Source organism: Mesocricetus auratus, unplaced genomic scaffold, assembly GCF_017639785.1.
Source record: "Mesocricetus auratus isolate SY011 unplaced genomic scaffold, BCM_Maur_2.0 Super-Scaffold_100014, whole genome shotgun sequence".
In the NCBI taxonomy this organism is placed as follows: domain Eukaryota; kingdom Metazoa; phylum Chordata; class Mammalia; order Rodentia; family Cricetidae; genus Mesocricetus; species Mesocricetus auratus.
The window spans coordinates 38,381,773-38,404,718 of NW_024429197.1; the positions used below are offsets into that span (position 1 = coordinate 38,381,773).

General features: G+C 43.3%; 1 protein-coding gene across 6 annotated transcripts in view; it reads right to left on the bottom strand.

The window, feature by feature from the left end:
* Dnajc6 (DnaJ heat shock protein family (Hsp40) member C6) overlaps positions 1–22,946 on the bottom strand; it is a 160,662-nt gene that overhangs the window by 99,207 nt on the left and 38,509 nt on the right. For 2 of the 6 annotated variants that reach the window (XM_013125635.3, XM_005086638.4), the window contains exon 2: positions 21,766–21,830. The exons of 2 other annotated variants lie outside the window; for them this stretch is intronic. Coding sequence is in view for 1 of the 4 variants with exons in the window: in XM_005086636.4 (XP_005086693.2) it covers positions 870–1,056 (187 nt within the window). In the remaining 3 variants the exon portion in view is untranslated. 2 more of the 6 variants (XM_013125636.2, XM_005086636.4) reach the window with 2 other exon arrangements.

Here is a 22,946-nt window from a genome sequence, read left to right on the forward strand (position 1 = left end):
TTGGTTCCATCCCAATGCAACTCCCTCCAGAGTCCTAGGTTGCTCAGTATTAGGGTTGCAAAAGGTTAAACTAGGTCCCCCTGTGGTTCCCATCCTGGAAAGGTAAACAAACAGCTCTGACCCAAGTCTTTGGCCAGCAGGGATTCCTGGATGACTGTTTTGATACACAAATTGCTAACTCTCACCACGCCTAAGAGGTCTCTGACTCATTAAAACATTTTATGAGACTTGCAAAGACAGATAACAAAGTTTAGAAGCATTTCCATCTCCCTGTATGAGAAGCCTTAGGAACTATTAGCATGCAAAAAGATAAGATCAAAGCCAACAACAGAGCAAACAAATTGCATTATGTAAAGCTAAGAGCTATGTTGTTTAACAGGGCTTTTGATCCCAGGTAAAACCTTCCGTGGGAGAAAGGAAGCATTAACCCTAGCAGATCGTTTAGACGTGGCCGAGCTTTACATAATTGTAAATAACAGCGGCACCAGGGGAACAACTTGAATAAACGTGGTCTTCAAGCTGCGAAAGCACCAGCCGCTTCTCTGTCACCTCGGCTCCAGCAGCTGGGCGGAGAAAGCGCCTAGCCTCGCTCGGAGCAGCCCTCCCCTGCCTCCCTCCCTTCGCCTCTCCTCCCCTCCCCTCCTCTCCCCGCCCCCAGCTGGTGTATTCAGCAGCCTGGGAAGATTAAGAGGTGCTCACTAATGTCACCGAGCCTCCAGACAGATCTAACGTTTCTTAGCTCCCCGGACCAAAGAAATTAGAGACGTTACACCCTGTGGTATTAGATGCCGTGGCCTACAACCCAGCCTCTCCCTGCTGGGGCCGAGGACACACGCCCGCCCGGAGGACTGCGCCACCGGGGCCGCTACCTGAGCTGTCCGTGGTGCTGGCGCGGTGCGGAGGCTGCCGGGCGGGACTGCGCGCCGCACCCGCGGTCACCCTCTGCGTGCCAGCCGCCGCTCCCCGCGCACTCGAGTCCCCGTGACTGTCCACCAGCTGCAAAGATTCATAACCATCGCTGCTGGTCTTTTTCCGGTAGCTCCCGAGGAGGCTCATGAGCAAGCCCGGAGAAGAGGGAAAAGAAAAAAAAATCAACCTGGGAAAGGAAGGGGGAGGGAAGGCGGGACAGAGAGGGGTGCAAAAAAAAATAATAATAATCAAGTGCCCGACATGACGCGAAGAGGAGGGAAAGAGGGAGCGGCCACCGGGAAGGGCTCTGCAGCCGCCGCCCCGGCACAGCGTGTGTAGCCGGCCCGGCAACCCGTAGGCTGGACAGCGCCCGAGGAAGTGTAGGTGTAGCCGGGCAGCAGCCGGGGCAGCTCCCGGAGTGGCTGGAGGGGGAGGGAATAAACAGAAGCGAGTAAAGGAGGGGAGAGTCGAAGGGAGGGAGACTGAAAGCGGAAAACGGGGCGGGGCGGGATGGGGAGGGGACCGCGACAACGCGGAGGGAGGGGTGTGTCAGCGCGCGCTTGCTTCAGGAAAAAAAAAGGGGGGGGGGAAGGTGTCTCAGGCCTAGTGAGCCTTGGAGACAGGGCACTGTCGGAGAGAGCCAGGCACGCCCATTTCATGTAACTCGGCTAGTCTTTGTTGGAGGATTCGGCTAGGGTAAAGCCGCCTGGGTGGTGATCGACCTGGTAGACTGGCTGGTAACTCCAGTAGGAGCGGGGAAAGAACCGTGTGGATGGCAGACCATTTGTGTACTCTGAGCAGAGCGGCATCTCTGCAGACTCCCGGCACGGGATGAGCTGTGGACATGTGAGAGCTAGCTCCAAATGGGGCAAGGGAGCTAGGGCCGGCCAGACCTGTTCAGCAACTATTTGCTAAAGGTATAATCTGGGAAGGGGTGTTAAGTCGTGAGCACTTCCAGATCTCTTACCCTTTGGCTTGGAGCAGGGAGAAAGGCCTCCCCAACTCAGCTGATTTGGGGGATTTCTGGAAAGGAATACACCAGATTTTCTTTCCATCCTTTAGCCTCGCCCCTTATTTTTTCTCTCATAGTTGTAGACAAGGGGGAAAATGTCATTATCAGAAGGGATCTGTTAACAGTCAGTTAAGCTGTAGAGCTAAAGCCCTCTTCTTGAGGAAGGCTCTGTTTGCAAGCAAGCGTACCTGCCTAAGTGTCCACTTGTGATGTTTGTGTTCTTAAAGGGGCCCCCACATTGTGTGAGTTTCAGACCTCCACAGTCTAGATATGAACTCTACTTGGTCTCAAGATGCAATGGCCCAATGTTGGTTTTCTCCTGATGGTATTTCAGAAGGCTCCCTCCTCAGCTCAAGTGAAAGACTAGATAAAAATGTTGACTTAAGAGTATCATTTTTCTCTCCTGGTATTTGGATAAAAAGCAAAATGAAAATATTTTAGAGGCACTCTGGCTGTTTCCTGTGATACAAGAAAAAAAGTTCCCGTGTGTGCGATGTGTGTGGGCACAAAAGCAGCTTGGCTTGCTTCTTAGTTTACACAGCTTTCTCTTGCTGCTGTGGTTCTGATCACACATCAGGACACAAAAATCAAACAACAGCAATTAAGAGTCTTCCATCCCAATCATCTGAAACCTAAAGTCCCTGGAAATCCCAGCTCCTCGTAGGCCTAAACACAATAAGTTAACTGGCTTGACACTCTTGTTCTTGTTCAAAGATCACACAGACACACATCTAGTGGGTAGAGAAGTAGTTAGAAGAGGTCAAGGATGCTGGGTGCTGGATCCCATCATCCTCACTTACCATCCAGTGTGTTCCCTTTTGCTGAGGTGGAGTGTGACGAGAAACTGAATCCATAGCTAATGCTTGCTTAGAACAACTTTGAATGGTGGCAGGAAAAACTGAAGCATGATTTTAAACACAAATGCATTACTTTCAAACTTGCAACTCTGTAAGCCTGAGCTATTTTTTGGTTACTTCATTGAAGCAATAACTTTTAAAATCTAATAACAAAATAGTTTCCAATTGCATTTAATAATCTCTTTCTGCACTTTCTCAATTCATTACTGACCCACAGGGAGCACAGAAATCTTCTGTCCACCATGTGTCTTGGCAGATGCTGGCTTTATAGTCACTAAGTTTAGAGAATTCAGAGACCGCCGTTTCTGAAAGTGAAAACTATTATTTTCAAAAGGAGCACTTTGGGTTATTTTTGCTACACTTCACAACTGCACACACACTGGTGAAAGAAACTGAGACATATGCCTTTGTATTTTTGGATATCTATCTCCTAAGTTTGAAAATTTAAAGAAAGACATGAATGGACTAGACAGTATCTTTTTTTCCTTTTTTCATTTCTGGGATGGAACCCAGAATCTCAAATGTGGTAAGCAAAGGATGTACCACTGAGCTACACCCTGGGCCATATCATTTTTTTTTTAGCATTATAGTTAACACAAACTAAGTCAATCAGGATAACGATCAATATTTCTATAAAGTTTGGATATAATGAACACAGTAAGGCTACATTCTAGGTTAATTTGCAGTAGTCTAAAGTCTAGCCTTTGGAGGCTAACTCGGAGCATGCACCAATTTAACTCTAACAGATTCCTAAAGAGCTCACTTCCCCGTGAAATCTTTCTGCTCTTTGCTGTAGTGTGCACAGGATACAACAACAAGCACGATGCAGCTGAAGGAACAATTAATAGTACCTAGCAGGTTATCTTTACTAAGCACAGAAATGTTTCCTGTTGTCACTATGCTGGCTGGTCTGGCTTCAAGAACAGCTCTCTCCCGTGCTTTCAAAATCCTAGCTCCTCCCATGAGAGCAGCTGAAAGGAAAGCTAAGTACTCTTTCCTCCCTAAGTAGAAGACAGAAGGTTATTTGTGTTACTAGCAAGAACTTGGTGAGGGGTGGATGGATGGAGAGATGGTTCAGCTGATAAAGGACTTCCTCCTGAGCAGGTGAACCTACATCTGAGCCCTAGCTCCAAAGTGTGTGTGGGGGGGAAGGGATTCGGATGTGGTGGTTCAAGTTTATAATGCTAGCACTGTGGAGGTGGAGAAAGGAGGAACCCTGACACTCTAGGCCAATGAGAGACCCTATATAAACAAAAAAAAATGGGTAGATCACACCTAAAAAAACACACTAGAAATCAAAATCAACTACTGACCACACACACATACACACACACATAATAATAATGATGTTGAGTACCTGGACTTCAGAGAGGAAGGTAGTACTGACAAAGCAAAGGTGAACATGTACACCTACTCTGCTTTTTCCCAGCATCAAGGCTGATTTATAGAGGCTGGAGACATGGCTTAATGCTCAAGAGTACTTGGCACTCTTTCAGAGCACTGGAGTTGCAACCATGTTGGGCAGAAAACAATTATCTATAACTTCAGTTCCAAGGCATCAGATGCCCACTTCTGGCTTACACACACACACACACACACACACACACACACACACACACACACACACAATTTCCAAGTGTGGTGGCACACATCTTTAATCCCTGTGTTTGGGAGACAGTGGCAGGTAGATCTCTAGGAGTTCAAGGCCAGTCTGGTCTACAGAGTGAGTTTCAGGTCAACCAAGGCTACACAGCAAGATCATACACTGAGATAGATAGATAGATAGATAGATAGATAGATAGATAGATAGATAGATAGATAGACAGGCAGACAGACTTAATGAAAAAAATAACAGATTTCTCCAAAACCTCTTTTTTCTCAAGAATAAAATGTCGCATATGAGGACAGACACAAAGGGCTGGATGCCCTCTTTGGAGTGACTCTTCAGTGATTTTACTAACTCCATGATGAGTGTCCACACTGAGAGATCTTCAGTCTCTATTCCTCCATACCCCCAGCCAAAGTTCTCTCCTCAGCAAATATCACCCACATTTGGCAGTGAGGCTACCAAGTGAAGGTAAGCTACAGCCGCAACACCCTTTCACTTCTGGGAACAGTGATGGAAATGAGATTCTGGAACCAAATCACTCAGCAACAAGATCACCTCATCTGTCTTACTTTTCCCATGGAAAAGGGACGTACTTCCATTATAACAAGGTTGAAGTGAGAATTAAACTAATTTTAAAAGATTTTTTAATGTAGGTATATAAGTGAGTGTACAGGCCAGAAGAGAGCCACAGATCCCTTGGTGATGGATTTACAGGGTTTTAATATTCCAGTATGGGTGCTGGAAACCGAACTTGAGTCCCCTAGAAGATCATCTCTCCAGCCCTTAAGTAAATTATTATCACATAGAAGTGTATAACGAATACTATTACAGCTATTAATCCTACTACTACTATAACATTATGACTTACTGTTCTTATTTCCAACTATTACTGCATTTTATATCTCATTAAATCACTTTTTCAAAGATGCAAATAATTTTCTATCTTTAAAATTAATCTAAAACCTGCCATGCCTTAGAGATTTGTTACCATTACGATAGATGATAATATAAAAATCATTTTATATAAGTAATTTTTTCTGCCTTGGGTTTTTCCATGTCTTCATGCCTACTTTTCCAATTACATTTGGAATGTTTATAAAGGAAAGTCTGTGTTTTCCTTGTGTTCCATGACAATCAGGGAGCACCCAAAAAGTCAGTAAATGCATAAGGCCCTGGGCTCAATCTCCAATGCCACTGAAACAAGCAAACAAATAAAAAATAGTGAGCAAGTACTTACTAAATTAACCAATTAGTGACCAAGCCAAAATACTGTATCATCACCTTCCCTTTTGCATTTGTGTAGTGTGCTCATGTATATATGTGTATATATGTGGGCACAAATGTGTAGGCTGTACATGCAGAGATGCAAGGTTGACATCAGGAATCACCCTAGGTCACTCTTCCATGTTATTCATTGATCCAGGGTCATTCAGTCAAACCCAAAGCTCACAAATATAGCTAGTTTTGCTAGTCACCTTGTTCTGGGTATCCTCTGTCTCTGCCATGAAGGCTGGGATTACAAATGAGCTGCCATGCCCACTCAATATTTTGTGTGGATTTTGGAGATACAAATTCAGGCACGTGCTTTAAACACTGAGCCATATCCCTGTCCCTAGTCCAGTGACACCTTAAATTTTTTTAACCCTACATATTGCAGCCTACTGGCAAATTGTTAAAAAAAAAGTATTATTTTCGCCAAAAGGAAATAAGTTTTTAAAAATTAGTTTTTGGGACAGCCTCCAAAACAGAGAAACCCTGTCTCGTAAAAAACCAAAAAAAAAAAAATTTAGTTTTTGGAATGTGGGAAATGTTGCTCAAGGTGGTTGTGTGTGTGTGTGTGTGTGTGTGTGTGTGTGTGTGTTTACATTTAGTGATGACACAGATGTATTTCTCACCATAGGTTCTGATGGCAAATGCCTGCCTGTCTCTCTGATGAGCACAACCTCTGCCACTGAGCAGTGCCAGTGCACCTAACTGTGACAACTGTCTACACTGTGACATCTGGGCTCACCTGAACAACTGGATAACTAAAAACAAAAAATTTCTTACAAATTGGACAGTAAACAAGGGCCAAGTTCCTGGTGTGTTCTTTCTATAATAAAGCCAGGTCTCTGAAACACGGTCCTGTAGTTTTCTATTGTGACCAATATAAATCAATGAACAGCATTAAAAGTTCCATGGGCAGCACACCTCAGAGTCATGTTCAGGTTGTCTCCTATGAGATATGACCTGTGAATACACACAACTGAATCACTGAACTGGGCAGTTCCTAGCTGTATCCTAGACATGTTTGGTTTGTCTAGACTCTAAAAAAGAGAAACTTTAGGCTGACATGCCTTTCCCAAAGGTTCCCAGGATCTAGTTAGAGTGTCACATGCCACCATCATTCCTAGCCTATTGTCCTAGTTCCTGCCAGCCCTCACGGGCATCTGGACCTGAGACCTGTAGTGTCAAAGTCTCACCTGAAGGACCAAGACCAATGACAAAACCTACATCTTTGAGCCACAGCCAAGAAGAAAGGGGAATCTTTTCTCACTCTGTTCTTGGACATCAGGGTAGACCTGACTCATTCTCCTCCTGGCAGTAAATGTAGAATTTCAGGGGTCTCTTGAGCTTAAATTTCCTATCTTCTCAAACTTCACTTGTCATGTCCCTCTCCTCCTCCAAATGACGTCCAGGAGGGAAAACTCCAATCATTCAAGTGTTCCCATTTGCTATGCCCCAGCAGATCAAGGTTTCCACAAAGAATCACATGTGTAACTCAGAGCAGCTGCCAATAGTTACATACAGCAACACACAAGAGCAAGCAGGCAGTGTGCTGGAAAACGATGAGAGTGACTTAGTATCACCAACCCAAGGAAATCCCTACTTAACATTCCTTGGGAGCAGAGATGACTGGTTTGGGTACCCAACCAAGTGCTGGGTCTTCTGGAAGACAAGACCAATTTTCCAGGCAGGGCATCCTTCCCAAGACAACTCATCCTGAAACCTGTGCTTCCTTCAAGAGCTGATAGTAATAAAGATAACTCATTAGTTATTTCCCTTTTTCAGGTTCCCTTTCTGGCTCAACTCTCACACCCCTGACAACCCTGCAGATGCCATCTCACTTTTAAGCAAACTCAGAGTACCTATGTCTCTCACCCAAGCTCACACAGATATCAGGACTCAAATGTCAAATTTTCTAGTCCCACTTGGCCACTACACAAAGCTACAGTGGTAACTCCACTAGGAGAGTGAAGCTTCAAACCAGTGGGGTCACCACACCTATCTGGCTTTCCTTTCTCAGGGTGACCAGTGAAAAGGGAAATGCTCTGGCTTTACTGCCCCTGTGGCAGCCTCTTCTCAGTGAAGCCTGAAGTTTTCTGATTGACACAGCTTCCTCATATGCACTCTTGCTTTACAAACAACTGGTTCAAGGAATATTTTGGGTTGTATACCTAAAACTTGATGCTTGGTTACGCTTTGGTTCAATTCAAAATCATTAGAAGAGCATGCCTTTAATCCCAGCACTTGGAAGGAAGAAGCAGACATATCTAAGTTAGAAGCCAGCCCGGTCTACAAAGCCAATTCGAGGACAGATGAAATACACAGAGAAACTGTCTCAAAAACCCAAAGAGGGGAGGGGATGACGAGAAGGAAAATGCTTTTATTTTTATCAAAAGGCAGCTCCTAGACCACCCCCTACACTAGCTTGGCAATTGTAACTTAAAACTACTTAAAATATAGTTTTGTGCCAGACGTTGGTGGTGCACACCTTTAATCCCAGCACTAGGGAGACAGAGGCAGGTGGATCTCTGTGAGTTCGAAATCAGACTGGTCTAGAGAGCGAGTTCTAGGACAGCCTCCAAAACAATACAGAGAAACCCTGTCTTGAAAAAAAATAAAACAAAAAAAAACAAAATATAGTTTTGTTTTTGTTTTTTTTGAAAAGTGACTAAGTAACTCCTTCATGGGGTATGGTGGCACACACACATAATGCCAGCAACTCAAGAGACTGGGACAGAACAGACAGTTCAAGGCTGGGCTAGGCTACATAGTGAGACTTTATTTCAGATTTTAAAAAATTAAAAATAAAAAGTAAGGCGTGAGACAGGCATGGTAGTGCATGCCTGTTTCTCCAGCACTTAGAACACAGAGGCGACAAGTTTGAAGCCACAACGATATTAAAAAAAAACAAACAAACACTTAACAATGAAAGCAGTTACATGTGACAATGTTACATTTGACATGTCAGTATGCCAATCTGAGCACACACAGATTAAAAGACGTGGAGAAAAGTCACTGACTTTGAAGGCACCATTTTACCTATATTTGAGTGCTGTGCAAATGTGTATATACAAGCTTTCTATGACCTGGCATGAACTCACGGCCACACTGTTGTTCTCTACGGTGGAATAAACTCGAATCCAATACTTTGGATGAAACAAAGCAAGACGCATGAAATCACACATTGTGACGATTGCCACCAGGCCTGATCACCTGAGTTCCATTCCCAGAACCAACATGGTAGAAAAATAGAACAGACTCCTATTTGAGTCTCTCTCTGTCCTCACACACCCCTACCCCACACGCACAAACAAATACATTTACTTTTAAAACTTTTAAAGACAAATGAAAGCACATAACAAGCAGGAAACCTTTCAAATGTCACATTTTATCAACTCTAAGAATCCATTTCAAGTCACAGCATTCAGAAAGAAAAACATGCTACAGATGCAAATATGACATATCAATTTTAAGAAAAGTACTGTATGCAAAAGAATTATTAAAACAAGTAAGAATTAGAGATAGTGAAAATGATGCCATTTTAAAAAAGGCAGAATTTTGTGTCACTCATGTAAACTATCATATTATCTGCAAAAAGTGCAAGTTTGATCTCTTCCTTTCCTATTTGTATCCCCTTGATCTCCTTTTGTTGTCATATTGCTCTAGCTAGAACTTCCAGTACAATATTGAAGAGGTATGGAGAGAGTGGACAGCCTTGTCTTGTTCCTGATTTTAGAGGAATCACGTTGAGTTTCTGTCCATTTAGTTTGATGTTGGCTGTTGGTTTGCTATATATAGCTTTTATTATGTTTAGGTATGTTCCTGTTATCCCGGATCTCTCCAAGACCTTTATCATGAAGGGGTGTTGGATTTTGTCAAAGGTTTTTTCAGCATCTAGTGAGATGATCATGTGATTTTTTGTTGCTCAGCTTGTTTATATGGTGGATTACATTGATGGATTTTTGTATGTTGAACCATCCCTGCATCCCTGGGATGAAACCTACTTGATCGTGTTGAATGATTGTTTTGATGTGTTCTTGGATCCGATTTGCCAGTATTTTATTGAGTATTTTTGCATCTATGTTCATGAGGGATATTGGTCTGAAGTTCTCTTTCTTAGTTGTGTCTTTGTGTGGCTTGGGTATCAAGGTTAGTGAAGCCTTGTAAAACGAGTTTGGCAATGACCCTTCTGCTTCTATTGCATGGAATACTTTGAGAAGAATTGGTATAAGCTGTCCTTTGAATTTCTGGTAGAATTCTGCACTGAGGCCATTTGGACCTGGGCTTTTTTTGGTTGGGAGACTTTTGAAGACTGCTTCTATTTCCATAGGAGTTATGGGTCTATTTAAATTGCTTATCTGTTCTTGATTTAATTTTGGCAAGGGATAGCTATCCAGAAAATTGTCTATTTCCTTTAAATTTTCAAATTCTATGGAGTACAGGTCTTCAAAATATGGCCTGATGATTCTCTGGATTTCCTCAGTGTCCGTTGTTATGTGCCCCTTTTCATTTCTGATTTTTTTAATTTGCATGTTCACACTCTGCCGTTTCATAAGTTTGGATAAAGGTTTGTCTATCTTATTGGTTTTCTCAAAGAACCAAGTCTTGGTTACATTGAATCTTTGTATTGTCTTCCTAGTTTCTACTTTATTGATTTCAGCCCTCAGTTTGATTATTTCCTGGAGTCTACTCCAGAAGAGAAAGTGGTAGGTACCCTTGAACGAATTGGTACAGGAGACCGCTTCCTGAACATAACACCAGTAGCACAGACACTGAAGTCAACAATTAATACATGGGACCTCTGAAACTGAGAAGCTTCTGTAAGGCAAAGGACACAGTCAACAAGACAAAAAGGCAGCCCACAGAATAGAAAAAGATATTCATATCTGACAGAGGGCTGATTTCCAAAATTTACAAAGAACTCAAGAAACAAGTCTCCAAAACACCAAAGGATTCAATTAAAAAGTGAGCTACTGAACTACATAGAGACTTCTCACTAGAGGAGTCTAAAATGGCTGAGAGACACTTAAGAAAGTGCTCAATATCCCTAGCCATCAGGGAAATGCAAATCAAAACTCTGAGACACCATCTTACTCCTGTCAGAATAGCTAAAACAAAAAACACCTATGACAGTTTATGCTGGAGGAGATGTGGAGAAAGGGGAACACTCCTCCACTGCTGGTGGGAGTGCCAACTTGTACAGTTACTTTGGAAATCACCATGGAGATTCCTCAGGAAAATGGGAATCAGCCTACCATAAGACCCAGCAATTCCACTCTTAGGCATATATCCAAAAGATGAACATTCATACAACAAGGATGTCTGTTCCACTATGTTCATAGCAGCATTATTTGTAATAGCCAGAACCTGGAAGCAACCTAGATGCCCCTCAACTGAAGAGTAGATAGAGAAAATGTGGTACATTTACACAATGGAGTACTAATCAGTGGAAAAAAACAATGGAATCTTGAAATTTGCAGGCAAATGGATGACACTAGAAGAAACCATTCTGAGTGAGGTAACCCAGTCACAAAAAGACAAACATGGTATGTCACAAAAAGAGACATGGATCAGGGGAGTGCCAGCCTACAATCCCACTGCCGGAGAGTCTGGAAAACAGAACCTTCAACCACAGCTAAACACTGAGCTGAATTCAAGGAACCCAGTGACAGGGAGGGAGGACTGATGATCATAGGGGTCAAGACTGGGCTTGTTTAACCCACAGAAACAGCTGACCTGAACAAGGGGGAGCTCTTGAACCCCAGAGTGATAGCTGGGAATCCAGCATGGGGCTGATCCAGACCTCCTGAATGTGAGTGTCAGTGAGGAGGTCTAGGCAAGCTATGGGGCCTTGGGTAGTAGATCAGATCAGTATTTATCCCTGGCACACAAATGGACTTTGGGTGCCCATCCCACAATGAGGTGTGCTCTCTCTCAGCCTGGACTCTTAGGGAGGGCCTAGACCCTGCCCTGGATGAAATGACAGGCAATGGACACCCCCCATGGAGGGCCTCACCCTCCTGGGGAAAGGAGTAGGATTGGGGGAGGGGGGATGGGAGGGCAAGGGAGGAGGGGAGGGAGAGGGAGAGGGACCTGGGATTGACATGTGAAGCAACCTTGTTTCTAATTTAAATTTAAAAATTAAAAAAAATACATTAAAAAAATCAGGCAGAAATTCTGAAACCGTCCTGGATGGTGAGCCCAGCTTCCCAGTGCAGGTTAGAGGCTGTGTCGACACCCATCTTCAGCAGATATTAGAGTGTGAAAAAGACTCGGAGGAAGCTGAGGTGTAGAAAGAAGCGCATTCAACTCTAGATTCAGTGAAGGTGTCAGCCTGAAAATTTGTACAGGGTGTTTTCTGCATCCCCGGGTCCATTCTACAATCCGTCATTTTTGCCCACTGCTGTGTGTTCAGTTATATGAGACGGCGATTCTTTGTATGCAGCTGCATGTGCTCTTCTTGGCATAACCAACCTAGTGTGTGAAGTAAGTGAGCGCAGACAATTAAGAAGGGCGGTGGTGGCACACACCTTTAATCCCAGCACTCAGGAGGCAGAGGCAGGTGGATCTCTGTGAGTTCGAGACCAGCCTGGTCCACCGAGCGAGTTCCAGGACAGGCACCAAAACAATACAGAGAAACCCTGCCTCGAACAACCAAAAGAAATAAAAAAATAAAGAGAAGGGTAACTCACAGAAACACTGACTGGCTTCATGTCCTCGAGCAGAGAAACCTCAGCTACACAGATTGACAGACTACCTCAGGCTAGCCCCGTACTCAGCTGTTCTCCATCAGGGAGAAACAGATAAAACTTTGTTTTTAGGTAGAGTTTCCCTAAATCAGGTGCAAGCCAGCATCAGACTAAATCTTAGATGTTCCTATGAGTCCTGCCTCGTTATGTATGGTTTTTCTGTTTGAGATGCTTACAACCTGAAACTGCCCCCCCTCAGGCAAAACCCCCTGGTGCCAAGCGAAGCGTTGGGGCCAAAGCACATGGAGCACCTAGCAGCTACTGTGTGGTGATGACACCGAGGGAACTGACTTTGAGTTCTGGTGCCGAGTCTAGAACACCAGAACACTGCTGCCTCCTAGATACACGTGGCTGGAGGAACCCAGCCTTTCTGGACATTAAGCTGAGTTCTTGGGCTGCTAGTGTTTTTACTTGTTCAATTTTCCCTAGTTGAATTTATCATTCAAAGAGACCAGAGCTCTAAAATGGGCTGTTTGGCCTAAACAGTTATTGCAGGTGTCCACCTACATCCCTCTCCATATTCAGGGCTATCAGAAACCACTCAGCTGGAAATCTAACCATTCAGTATGAAGAACATACGTTTTGTTTGTCCCTCATGATTTGGAAGACCACATGTAACTCTCTACAATCTGGTGGACATACACAGAGGACTAAGTTATAGCCTCTGTAATACCGAAAGAAGCCATGTGAGCAGTTTCTTTAAAAACATTCTGCTTCCAATCTTTTGCTCTTTCTTCTGGCTGAACACTGGAGCTGGCACAGACACCTCAAACCATGGAGTGGGCTTCAGAACAAAAGGCTTCCGCACCAAAGCAAAAGCAAAAGACATTAGGACCCTGAGCCCCAGAAATCCCTAACAGCCATGTGATGATTGCCTCCAGATTAGTGAAGGGAAAGAAAGAAAGAAATCACCATGTGGTGAGCCACTCTTGCTTTTTCCTGTGACATGCAGCTATTCTAGTCTGCAGTGGGATATAATGTTCCACCTGACCTCTGACTCTCAATTCTTCATTCACCTTAACAGTGGCTGGGAATTTCATATCCACATAGTCACAGACAAGTTTTATAACTTAAGACCCTGTTAGCTCACTCAAAATCTTTACATCTAAGTAATAAGGCAGCTATTAAAATTGTGTGACATCAAGGACATAAAGAGTTTAGCTTGAGCTGGGCGTTGGTGGCACACGCCTTTAATCCCAGCACTCGGGAGGCAGAGGCAGGCGGATCTCTGTGAGTTCGAGACCAGCCTGGACTACTAAGCGAGTTCCAGGACAGCCTCCAAAGCCACAGAGAAGCCCTGTCTCGAAAAAAAACAAAACAAAAAAAAAAGAGTTTAGCTTGGTGCCTGGCTGCAGTATTATCTGCTGTGATGTAAAAAGTACATAGCTGTGTCTACTGCACCTGACTCCAAGGCCAGTGATTTACCGTGCTGCCCAAAGATTCCTCCAGGACGGGCCCAGGACAGAACTGCAAGTCTGGTTCATGTCACCTACGACTTCCCTAGTCTATGCCCCTTCTTGTACAGAATTCTATTTCATTGATCTACCCATATAATTTCAATGCCACGTAGAACTCTTGAAGGCATTCAAGTTGATAACATAATTTAAAATGGTTGTGGTGCACACACCTTTAATTCCAGCACTCGGGAGACAGATGTAGGAAGATCTCTGTGAGTTCAAGGCCAGCCTGGTCTAGAGTGAGTTCCAGGACAGATTCCAAAGCTAAACCCTGTCTCAAAAAAAAAAGTTTGTTGCTATTTACAACACAATAGTTCTAAGATTGTTTTATATGACCAAGCTAGAGTCTGATTCATTCTCCATTTGTATAAATAAATAAATAAATAAGAAATTTAGGTAATGAGAGGGAAGCATTTCTACTTTATTTTTCACTTTTTATTGTTGAAGTTATCAAGCAAACACAAAAATAGATTAAATTATGTAGTTGATTCCTTTACCCACAACTCAACATTACCAATTATCAATCTTCTTTCATTCACTCACTCATTCATTTGTGTGCTTCATCTTTTACTTGCAAGTCTGGGAATCATTCCTGAGCCTCATGCATGCTAGGCCACTAAGCTGCAACCCCCACCCCACCCCTGCAGCACTCCCCAGTGTTTTAAAGTAAATTTCAGGCTTTGTATTATTCATCATTAAATACTTCAGTATGCAGTACTTTCGATTTTTTTTGGAGGAGACAGCTATTAAATTTCACCCGTGCCAGAAGCAGAGCAAGATGTACTCCACCTGCTTGTTGAGAGACTGAAGCTTCCCACCCATTCCTTGTCAGGTGACCCACGAAGATACTTGCTACTGTTCACACTGGCTAACTTCCAGCGGGAGAGATAGGGCATCCACTCAGCCTCTTGTCCCTGTAACCCCCATCCACACCACATGCGCCTCTTCCAGCCCTGGTTATAATCTTGGGCCTTGCTTCCCCAGGGAGATCTGGAAGCTAGCATGGGCAGCAGAGAAGTGTACAGAATTCTAAAGTAGGAAGAACTGTGGAGGGTAGATGACCCCTTCCAATTCAGAGATAAGAGAAATGAGTCTGAAGAGTGAACAAATTGATTCACGTCTAAAATGCAAATCCAATTATAGGACTGTGATGGCTGGTTTCTGTGTCAACGTGACACCAGCTAGGGTCATTTGAAAGGAAGGAATCTCAGCTGAGAAAATGCCTCTGTATGGCTGGCTTGTGGACAAGTCGGCAGGGATTTTCTGGGTTGATGACTGATGGGGAAGGGTCTAGTTCACTGTGGGTGTTGCTAACCCTAGGCAGGTGGTCCTTTATGGTGTAAGAAAACAACGTGAACAAGCCAGGGAAATCGAGCCAGTAAGCAACACTTCTCCAAGATGAAATAAATCCTTTCCTCCCTGTGGTAATTTGAATGGTAATGGCCCCATTGGCTCATATATTTGAATGATTGGTCCCCGGCTGGTAGAATTGTTCAGGAAGGACTAGGTGCCCTGGCTTTATTGGAAAAGGTAAAGTCACTGGGGTTGGGTTTTGAAGTTTCAAAAGTCCACACCAAACTCCACTCTCTCTCTCTTCCTCCCTCTCTCCTTCCCTCCCTTCCTCTTTCCTTCTACCCCTCCCTCTCCCCTCTCCTTCCTTCTCTCTTCTCTTACTCTCTCCTCCTTCTGTCCCTGTATCCCTGTCAATCTAACCCAATTTATTAGAGTTCTCTTGGTGTTTTGGTTTAAAATGTGGTCTTGAAAGAGGCTTGAGCATCCAGCCTGTAAGTTTGAAATTGAACAAAACACAGAACTTACTTTGAGCCGTAATTTCCTCTTTTCCAAATGTTTTTCTTGGCTGTTTTTCTCACTGTTTTTCTTGGCTATACATATTCATTACCACTGTGGTCCTAGCCTGTTTTACATTGCTATAATAAAGGATGTAGATTGAGGTCCTTTTTTAAAGAGGTTTATAAGGCTCACAATTCTGGTGAGCAGAAGGACCAAACATCATAGTACAATTGGCAAAGGTTCCCTGCTACATTACAGCATGGGAGAAAAGTCTTAAGGGAACCAGAACACAAAAGGTGTTAGCTTGACAGTGAACCAAGAAAGTCGGGGCCTGCTCTTAATAACAGGAATGAGCCTACTCTTTGTGCTATGAGAATTAAACCTAGAGTGTTGCATATGCTGTAAGCTAAGTAGGCACCCTATCACAAAACTGTACCTAGCCATCTTCCTATTTTATTTATTTTTTTAAAGGATCTTTCTGTTACCCAGGCTAGCTTTGAATTCACTGTGTAACCTAGGGCAGGCCTTGAACTTGAGATCTTCTTGCCTAAGCCTCCTTAGTAGCTAGGATTATAGACTTATACCAACAGGCCCAGCATGAGTCTCCCACAAGCCACCATCACAAAACAATGTTAATCCATTCATGAGTTTGGAGCCCTTATGGCCTAGTTCCTTTACACTAAGCCCACTTCTTAAAGGGTCCACTGCTCTCACGGTGCAATCCGGGGGACCAATCTTTCAGCACACAAACCTTTGGGAGACAAGTCATATCTAAAACAGTAGACATAGTATACATTTTCTTTGAGCAATCAAAAGAAGTACTCCTTCTGAAAACTCTCCTCTTCTGTGGCTGGAGTTGGAGTTGCCCTAGTCCTACCCAGAACATTATCTAAAATGAAGTTAGGTCAACAGGTGCTCTAAAAAACTGGAGGGTAAGTCAGACTGAATCCCACCATAGAGCAAAGATGACAGACAGCAGACCTAGGACCTGTGTTTCTGACATGTGGGGATAGGAGATCTAAGGAGAAAATGTTGCCAATGAGGAATAACTAAGTTTGAAAGAAAGAGAGAGATAAGAAGACAGCATTGCAAGTTCATTAACTCCAGAAACCCACTACCTTTCCATACTTATAAGACACCCAGTTTTTTAATTAAATTGATTTGCACTATATCTGTGATGTATAGGCAAAAGAATTCTACCTCCTATAGGACACAGTGATTACATTATTGTGACCCAGTGCACACAAGTTTGCCCATATAAATGAATTATTTCTTCCCTACTATGCATCAGGAGGAAAAACTAAGATGCCTACAAAAAAGTTTACATTAAAAATTTAGTGAATGGTAATAAGCTTAAGATGAAAATGGAATCCCAACCTACACAACAACATGTGCTATGCATGTCCGGGCCAGCCAGAAGTAACATTTATACAGTACTTCATGGGCACAAAGCATAGCACTGGTCTGAATAAATGAGATGCAAGCCACCAATGAGCAATAAGTGTGTGCTGTTTTGTATTTTGTCATCTTGACACAAGCTAGGATCATCTGAGAAGAAGGAATCTCAAATGTGAAAATGCCTCTGTCACATTAGCCTGTAGGGGGTGTTTTCTTAGTTAATGGCTGACATGAGGAGGCCCAGGCAGTCCACTGTGGGAAGCATCACCCTTAGGCATATAGTCCTGAGCAATTTAGGTGGATCAAGCCAGCAACCAACATCTGTCTATGGTGTCTGCTTCAGTTCCTGCCTCTAAGTTCTGCTCTGAGCTCCTGCCCTGACTTCCCTCAGTGTTTGAGTGTGATCTGGGAGTTAAAAGTTAAACTAAAACCTTCCCTTCCTAAGTTGTTTTTGGTTAGTGTTTATCACAGCAATAGAAAATAAAGTAGAAAAAAAACATAGCTTTCAATTTTCTAGTGGCCACATTAAAAGCTAAAGGGAAATAAATGAATTCAGTTTTATAGTGCTTCTCATTTATCTCAGTAGACACAAAGTTTTGCTACTTCAATGTGGGGCCAGTAAGACTTTCTTCCTGCTACTTACGCCATAGGCTTTACATTTTACAGTACAGTGTATCTCATTTTGACTAGCCTCTCAAAGTGAGTGGCTACTGACTCCATAGGCTTTACATTTTACAGTACAGTGTATCTCATTTTGACTAGCCTCTCAAAGTGAGTGGCTACTGACTCCATAGGCTTTACATTTTACAGTACAGTGTATCTCATTTTGACTAGCCTCTCAAAGTGAGTGGCTACTGTATAATCCAGCAAACACAGATATAAAATGTTTCCATCTTCCTAGCAACCTGAGGTGACAAGCTTTTTGTAGTTATAAAGGGAAAAACTAAAACTCAAAGAGGTAAACTTTTTTTCCAACAACAACTAATGAGTGCACAGCCTAGACTCCAACCTTGGCCACTGGTCTGCTTCTGAAGCTCTGCACCTCACTCTGCAGTCTGCAGTGAAGAACTATGCTCAGCATGATCCTGAAATACAGTCACATCAAAGGAACGCATGCGCCAAGACCTGACCCATACGATGCAGCCCATAGACATGAGGACTCTCTTTCCTCTCAGTGTGGATTCATGAGTGGGACGTGGGATTAATAACATGTCTTCCCTCCATCACATATTCTTCAGCCTGCTAGGTATCCTCTGTGTTCACAAAACCAAATGTATGAGTGCATGTGTATACATGGTATACATGTACAGAGAGAGAGACAGACAGGGGGGTGGGTTTCCATGGCTCTTACTAGCTCCCAAATGGCTAGAACAGTAAGTATACCTTTTGTTAAAGCATTTGGTCTTTTGTTTTGGAAGAAGGTTTAGAGCCATAGAGGATAGAATGTTTCTTTGTTATGATGCTGGGGTAATTTATGCTTCAGAGAAAAACCTGTCTCTGACCTTCTATTTTCCTTCCTTTGCTCTTTTTTCTCCTGAATGCACACCGGAATAACTAAGATTTTTCTTCCCCAAGACAGATTACTAAAACCAAAATCACATCATAACCCTTTCCTGCTTTTCCTGTCTTATATCTTACCAGAAAGATATTCTTGGCCTATCTTGTCTAATAATAGATCCTAAGACCTTCATTCCACATGGACACCTGCCCCCATGCCTGAAGGAAGGCATACTGTACAAAGGGGACACAGAGAATCTGAGCAGACAGGGTGAGCTGGGTCTCTCTGTCTCTGAGCATTAGATGAGAGCCTTCTGACCAGTCACATTGGCAGACAGTTACACATGCTTCCTTCAGTCATGCCTATGCAAGGGAAGGGCTCAGGTAGCTCCTGGGTAGTGAAACCTGTGGAGACTGACCAACGTGAAGAGGAACTGATCCACATGCCAGAGCAACCAAGCCCCTGCTATATGTTTGGGGTTTTTTTTTGTTTTTTTTTTTTGTTTTTTTTGGTTTCTTGAGACAGGGTTACTCTGTATTGTTTTGGAGGCTGTCCTGGAACTCGCTCTGTAGACCAGGCTGGCCTCGAACTCACAGAGATCTGCCTGCCTCTGCTTCCCGAGAGCTTGGATTAAAGTCACCACCAATGCCCGGCTATATGTGTTTTTATCCAGGTCCTTATCTGTGGTCTAACAATAAACCAACAAATATGTTTCCCCGGGGTCTGTGAGCCACCCTAGCAAATGAACAAAGACAAGCCAGGGAGTTGTAGGGAACTTCTTGTATCCAGCTGCTCAGAAGTCCCAAAGCCTGGACTCCTGACTGATGCCCACAGTCCTGTGCAACTGAGCCCAGATCTGATGATGTCCCCAAGTCGGCAAAGGCAGAATTGAATTGAATTCTGCTATAGTAGAACTGATTGCTCACTAGTTGACGACAAGAAACGGCCGTGCATTTTGAGATCTCAGAAGTGATGTGTGCTACAGTAGGAGAGCATACAGTACACAGTTTGCCTCTCCTCACTATCACTGGATCTCTCAAGGTACCTAGGTTGAAGCCTAACCCCTAATATGTATATATTGGAGACAGGGCCCTTCAGGAAGTAATTGGGTTAAGATGAGGTCATGTAGGTTGAATGCTCAGCCATAGCAAGGCATTTATGCCATTCCACCTAAGGCTTAAGGAAAACATGCAGCAGAGGGCAGAATGTAAGAGCCAGAAGACAGGGAAAGGAGCTTCAAATCAGCCATTGCAATCATGGGCCCAGAGCACCTGTAGTTGCCTGCATTGAGCCAGCAGAATCGTCCCTTAGCAGTCAGGCAGGGATCAGGGAGGACTCGGGACTCTGGCTGTACTACTTGCTACGAATAAGATTCAGGAAGAGGGAGAACCATTTCCTTCAGTTTTGTGACCATCAAAAATCCCCACCAAATTCCAAATACTACTATCAATCCAGTGGTCACACAGATGACCTCTAAACGGACCACAAGACAAAACCAAAAGTCAAACATCTAGGAAGGGGAGTAGAAGGGGAGAGGAGGAGTTGGTGAAAATGGGAAGAAGATAAGAAAGGATGTGGAGAGAGAGTAATCAGAATACATTCTAAGTGTGTATGAAATGTAATTTAAAAATGAGTCAATTTTTAAAATATTATTTTATAATGATGAGGTCACGAGGGCAGAAGCCTTGTAAAAAGAATTGGAAACTGTCAAAAAGCAGAGAGATCAGAGCTTTCTATCATGTGAGGACATAGAAGGTAGCATTCTTTGAGCCACAAAAAGGTCTGCACCAGGCACTAAGTCAGCCAGATCTTGACATTGGCCTCCATGCACCTAAAAACTACAAGAACAAACACCTGTTGTCTGTGTCACCCAGTCTGGGATACTTTATTACAGCAGCTTGAGTTAAGACACTGCAAAAGTACTGTCTCTATGCCTGGGCCCCAAAGCGCCATGGACTTCTGCTGGCTTCCTTGGCTCCTCTTCTCCTCCAGAAGCACGAATCCAAGCTAGCCAGCTGTAAGCTGGGAGCCACTTGGAGAAGCTGGTCTCAGAGTCTCATCTAGTGCTCCAGGCATGAGAACAACTAAGCATGGCCCAGCTGATGTGCTTAATTCCTGCTGTAGAAATGTGAGCTAAGCATATGCTGTCTCGAGTCACTCCATTCAGATGGTTCCTTATACAGCCAAGCCTAAGCATCTCGTGAGCATGCTTCAGGACTAACACGATAAGAAGTGGAACACTTTAGGGTAAGAAAGTTGGCTGGAAGCTGCCCCCTATGACCCAGTAAGGACTGGTGGCACATGCCTTTAATCCCAGCACTCAGAAGGCAGAAGTTGCAGAATCTGCAAGCCTTGAACTACATAGTAAGTCCCAGGCCAGCCAAGACTACATAGTGAGCCCCTGTCTCAAAGAAAGAATGAAAAGCTACATTCTGCTCCACAGAAAGTAAAGAAGAGCTTCAGAAATCCACAAAGGAATGATAAGATAGCTGGAAAATGCATGGAGAGAGAAGGGAAGTGGTTGGAAAAGGGGTTGGCAGGTGAGTAGGGAAGACACAATATAGATCTGAGTTCAAATCCTAACTCTACCATCTAGTAACTATGTTAGCTACATCACCCAAAGCTGATTAAACATATACCTCTCTCCCCAAATCACTTTTAAAGATGTTTACATTATCTGACAGATCAACTGATATTTAATGGGCACTCAATACATCACAGATCCCTTCCTCGCCCTCTTCTGTACCTGGTAAGGCCTACAAACCCATTATGGCTCAGTTTTCTTCAAATATACAGCACCATCACTACATTTTATTCTTCGTTTGTTCTCATCTCCTTTCCCAAGCTGAACAAGTGAAGTTATTAAATACCTTGTGAAGAGTGTTCAGTGACTCAGTCCAAGCTCTAAGGCCTCCAAACAAGGGAAGCGATGGTTCAGTTCTCAATGGGAGCTCAAAGTCCCACGGGCAGTAAGATGCTTCTTGGGTAAGTCCTGAAGTCTAAACTTGGAGTGCTGATGCCCAGGAGGGAAGAGTTGTGAACCCCGAATCCAAAAGACAAAAGGCTAAAATCCTCCAGTCATTTTGTATTGTCTGATCGCCCTTGGCTGAGCGGATGGCACCTGCCTGCATTGAGGGCAGAGCTTCCTTACTCAGGCAGGGACTCAAATGCCAAGCTCCTCAAGACACAGACACACCCCCACAACAATGCTTTCTTTACCAGATCTCCGGGTAATCCTCACTCCAGTCAAGGTGACACCATCACAGAGATGAAAGCTCTTTACACTGAAAAGAAATTGGAGAAGACACAAATAAATGGAAATACATCCTGGGCTTTAATGCTGTTAAAGTGTCCACCAATCAAAGCAAATTACAAACTGAGAGTAATCACTGTCAAATACCAGTGACATTAACCATATAAAGAGAAAAATAATCCTAAAATTCATATGAGATCACAAAAGACCCCCAACAGACAAAGCCATCGTAAGCAAATGGAACAAAGCCAGAGGCATCAAGCTATTTAATTTCAAAATACACTACGTAAAGCTATAATGACAAACCACATGATTCGACACAAAACTGAAACAGGAAAGACCAGAGAGTCCAGATATAAATCTATGCACTTAGACCCTCCTGACTTTCAACAAGGATACCAAGAACACACAATGATGAAAGAGCAAGAAAACAAATGGCCAATTAAAAACAGACATTTCTCAAAAGAAGACATACAAATGACCAATAGGCATATGAAAAGGTGATCAGTATCTCTCATCCTAGGTAGTAAAAATCAAAACCACAGTGGGCTATCCATCCCCTCATCCTTAGAATCGCTGCCACCAAAGAACACTAAGGGTACATGTTGACAAGGATGTAAGGAAAGGATACACACACACACACACACACACACACACTGTACGTGGAAATATAAGTTAATATAGCTATTGCGGAAAACTTTTAGAAGTTCCTCAGAATTAAAAATCCAACAACTACATGATCCAGAAAACCCACCACTTGGTGGTATATACTCAAATGAAATGGAATCAATGTCAAATAAACACCTTCACTCCCATGTCTACGGTAGTATCTTTTACAATAGCTAAGATACTGAAACAAAGTGTCTGTCACTTTAAAACTTGATGAAGAAAATGTGGTAAGCATACATAGTGGAATACTATTTTGTTACAAAAGGAGGAAATCCCATCATTTCAAACAAAAGCGTGAGCCTGGAGGATGTTAAGTGAACTAAGCCAGGCACAGAGACAAATGCCACATGATCTCGCTTTTGTGGAATTTAAACAGTTGATGTGAACAGAGAGTAGAATGGTAATTAAAAGGACAGACATGGTGTGGAGTGGAGTGGGGGTAGAGAAATATTAGTCAAAGGTACATAATTATGGGGTT